General features: G+C 31.0%; 1 protein-coding gene across 1 annotated transcript in view; it reads right to left on the bottom strand.

Moving 5' to 3' along the window:
- LOC107639689 (pectinesterase/pectinesterase inhibitor PPE8B-like) overlaps positions 1–1,904 on the bottom strand; it is a 3,335-nt gene extending 1,431 nt beyond the window's left edge. Inside the window, exons 1-2 of the mRNA XM_016343251.2 lie at positions 1,352–1,904; positions 412–942 (exon numbers count right to left, since the gene is read on the bottom strand). Of these exons, the coding sequence (XP_016198737.1) occupies positions 412–942; positions 1,352–1,685 (865 nt within the window). The 5' untranslated portion in view covers positions 1,686–1,904. The remainder of the gene's footprint in view (positions 1–411; positions 943–1,351) is intronic.

Below are 2,849 nucleotides of genomic sequence, written 5' to 3'. Positions count from 1 at the left end.
ACGAGTAAATATATAATCTTTATATATTGGTTTAGCTAACTAACTATATTCATTACTCTTTTCAAGTTCCGGTTGCATTAAGTAACAACAAACAACCATAAAAAACATCAGATTTTTAAATTGTTATATAAAAATTAAATATAAAAATTTATAATTAAAAATTATTAATTATTTTTTATTATTTAAGACAATGAGAAATTGTAGAAATAGTATTACTCAACACATTTACTTTTGTTTTTGATTACGATCCTCTTCATTAGTAATTACTGCATTATTCTTTTCTGGTGTAATATGATAAATTAATAAATATATATATAACAATTGATGAAAAGTAAAATTTAAGAAAAGTTTATATGAAAGAATGTAAAAGATTAATGCGAGTGTATGTTGTTACGAAGTTAAAATTCTTACCAAAGGTGGCCGATCGAAAAGTTGTCCAGCCGTCGACATAATTTCGGTTGCCGGTGATAACAGTGGCACCGATACCATCTCCGATCATCATGATATTCCGTTTATTCTTGTTAATCTCTACGTACTCATTGTAAACACCTTTCTTCACGTAAATCACAAACCTCGTATTACTATTATTCGGCGCTGCCATAACCGCATCCATCACTCTTCTAAAGTTTCCACTCCCATCTGCAGCTACCACGGCGTTCGCAACCACCCTATTTGCTTGCAGAAGCTTTCTCTCCCTCGGTTTCACCCACGAAGGAAATCGGCCCTCGCCAGCGCCGGCGGCCGCATCTTCGAAGAAATCATTCTGGGACACATCAACCTTTGCGAGAAGATTCGTTACTGGCGATGTCACTAGTCTAAGGCCAGGGGAGATTAACCCTTTGATGATACTATTTGTGCCTTCGAATCCATTCAGGCATGTGTCTAAATTTGCTAGGACAGCACTTAGCCATGTCGCCAAATCGAATTCTAAGTTGTTTCTCCCTGCAACATTAATTATAATAATGTCACATTTTACTTAGGTTTGTTAAGTATCATGGTATCATGTTCTAATTTTATCATGAGTGAAAAAATATGTATGCAATTTTAGTTTTTAGTATTGTTAAATTAGGTTAGTGATTAGTATTGTTAATTTTTAAATCATGAATTAAATTAGTTTTTCTGCACCATTGGACAAGCTGACATGACAGATGAAAAGTTTGATCATGGAATAAAAATTGAAGAAACAATTTAATCGTTATCTACATTAACAACAATAACTCATCTAATGGCATATATATCACATTGTAATTAACTTTTGTTTTAAAACTTTTCCTTATCGTGCTTGAATCCACCTAGAGAATACAAATAACTAGATTGTTATGTGATGCACAAAGTGGTTATGTAAAGGTACCTTTGGGATTTTGAATGACGGAGAGAAACAAATTAAGTTCATCGGAGGACATGTCCAACAAATCAAGACCGTCAAGAATGGCGTTTGTGAGATGGAAATTACCAAAACCACCAGTAAACTTGGACAGGATGGAACCAACATTCCCCAAGAGCCCAATAACTTCCTTAACAACACCGACGAACTCAGAAGGCACGAGGCATGTTGAGCCTTCCGAACCGCAATTGCCAGAAGCAGAGACCATAGAAGTAAAGTTTCCAAGGAGAAGAATCAACAAGAAGGTGAGTAGTGTCACGGTTAGTGGCACTTTCTCTCTTCTTGCTGAAGAAGAAGCCATATTAATTTGCCGCTATGTGCTTTTGGTACAATATTAGTGAGGTGATGTTGAATGTTCTATTGATGTTTTGCATTGGTGAAGAAGTAATCTTTTATAGGATTATAGTTATATAACGGATATAGAATGTGTAATGAAAGAATGTGGTAATTGCTTAAATAACTCTTCAACCGATAATCACAAGTGTTTTATGAAACTGAGAGTTATTCAACTCTCAAGTGTAAAAGTAATAAATAATATTGTCTATTGTGAATGGTTAAGTGAAATTAAATTAATGATGAATTGTTGTTATCTTCTTATTAATTAAGCGTTGATGAAAGGTTTAATCCAATTCGTTAAACCTTTTGTTTCAATAACACTTGAAACAAGACAAGATATCTTGTAACTCACGGATTTTTTCCATGTGTTGCAAAGTTTATTTATACTTTTTTAAAACTTTTTTAGTTACAATGTTTTAGATTTTTTTTCCAAAAAGTAATTTTTGTTGTGCAAGTTTAAATTTAACAACAAAAAATTTATCAAAGCACTTGATAAAATTACTATTAAAAAAAATTTTGAACTTTTTATTTCAATAAATGTACAATAAATATTTTGAAATTTAAATTTCATTAAGGGCACAGGTTAACTAAATTCTTAATTAAATATATTAAATTATCAAATTATTTTTAACAATCATCACAATTTTTAGGGTAAATCACCCATCTGAATAATTAATATAGTTTCCATATTACTGATTTGTCCTATTTTAATTTTCATTCCAAAATGTCTTTATACAAATTTATCTGACTTAAAATAATTTAGTATAAGTGCACAATAAATCATTTTAAACAAAAACGATTTACTAGGACTGTACAATGTATATAATCCAGTTTATGCTAAACGATTTATCAGGTGAAGAAAATTGTGATAAATTGATTTCTGTTTGTTGCCACAAATTTTGACCTGTTGCGAAATTTGACTATGGTGTCGAACTGATTCATATATATGAATTGAGTAGAAAAGATTTGGGATGAAACTAGTTGATTATGTGTGGGCAAGATTTCAACGGAGTAGGACTCGACCATGGATCCAAAAAATTTTAATAGTGAGGGCGAAATATATATAACATGATAATAATTTTTATACTAATAATATTCAGTTTACATAAAAAATTAGATATTAAATTAT

The sequence above is a fragment of the Arachis ipaensis genome, chromosome B04, assembly GCF_000816755.2.
Source record: "Arachis ipaensis cultivar K30076 chromosome B04, Araip1.1, whole genome shotgun sequence".
NCBI classification, from domain to species: domain Eukaryota; kingdom Viridiplantae; phylum Streptophyta; class Magnoliopsida; order Fabales; family Fabaceae; genus Arachis; species Arachis ipaensis.
This window is presented reverse-complemented; position numbering and strand designations above follow the sequence as displayed.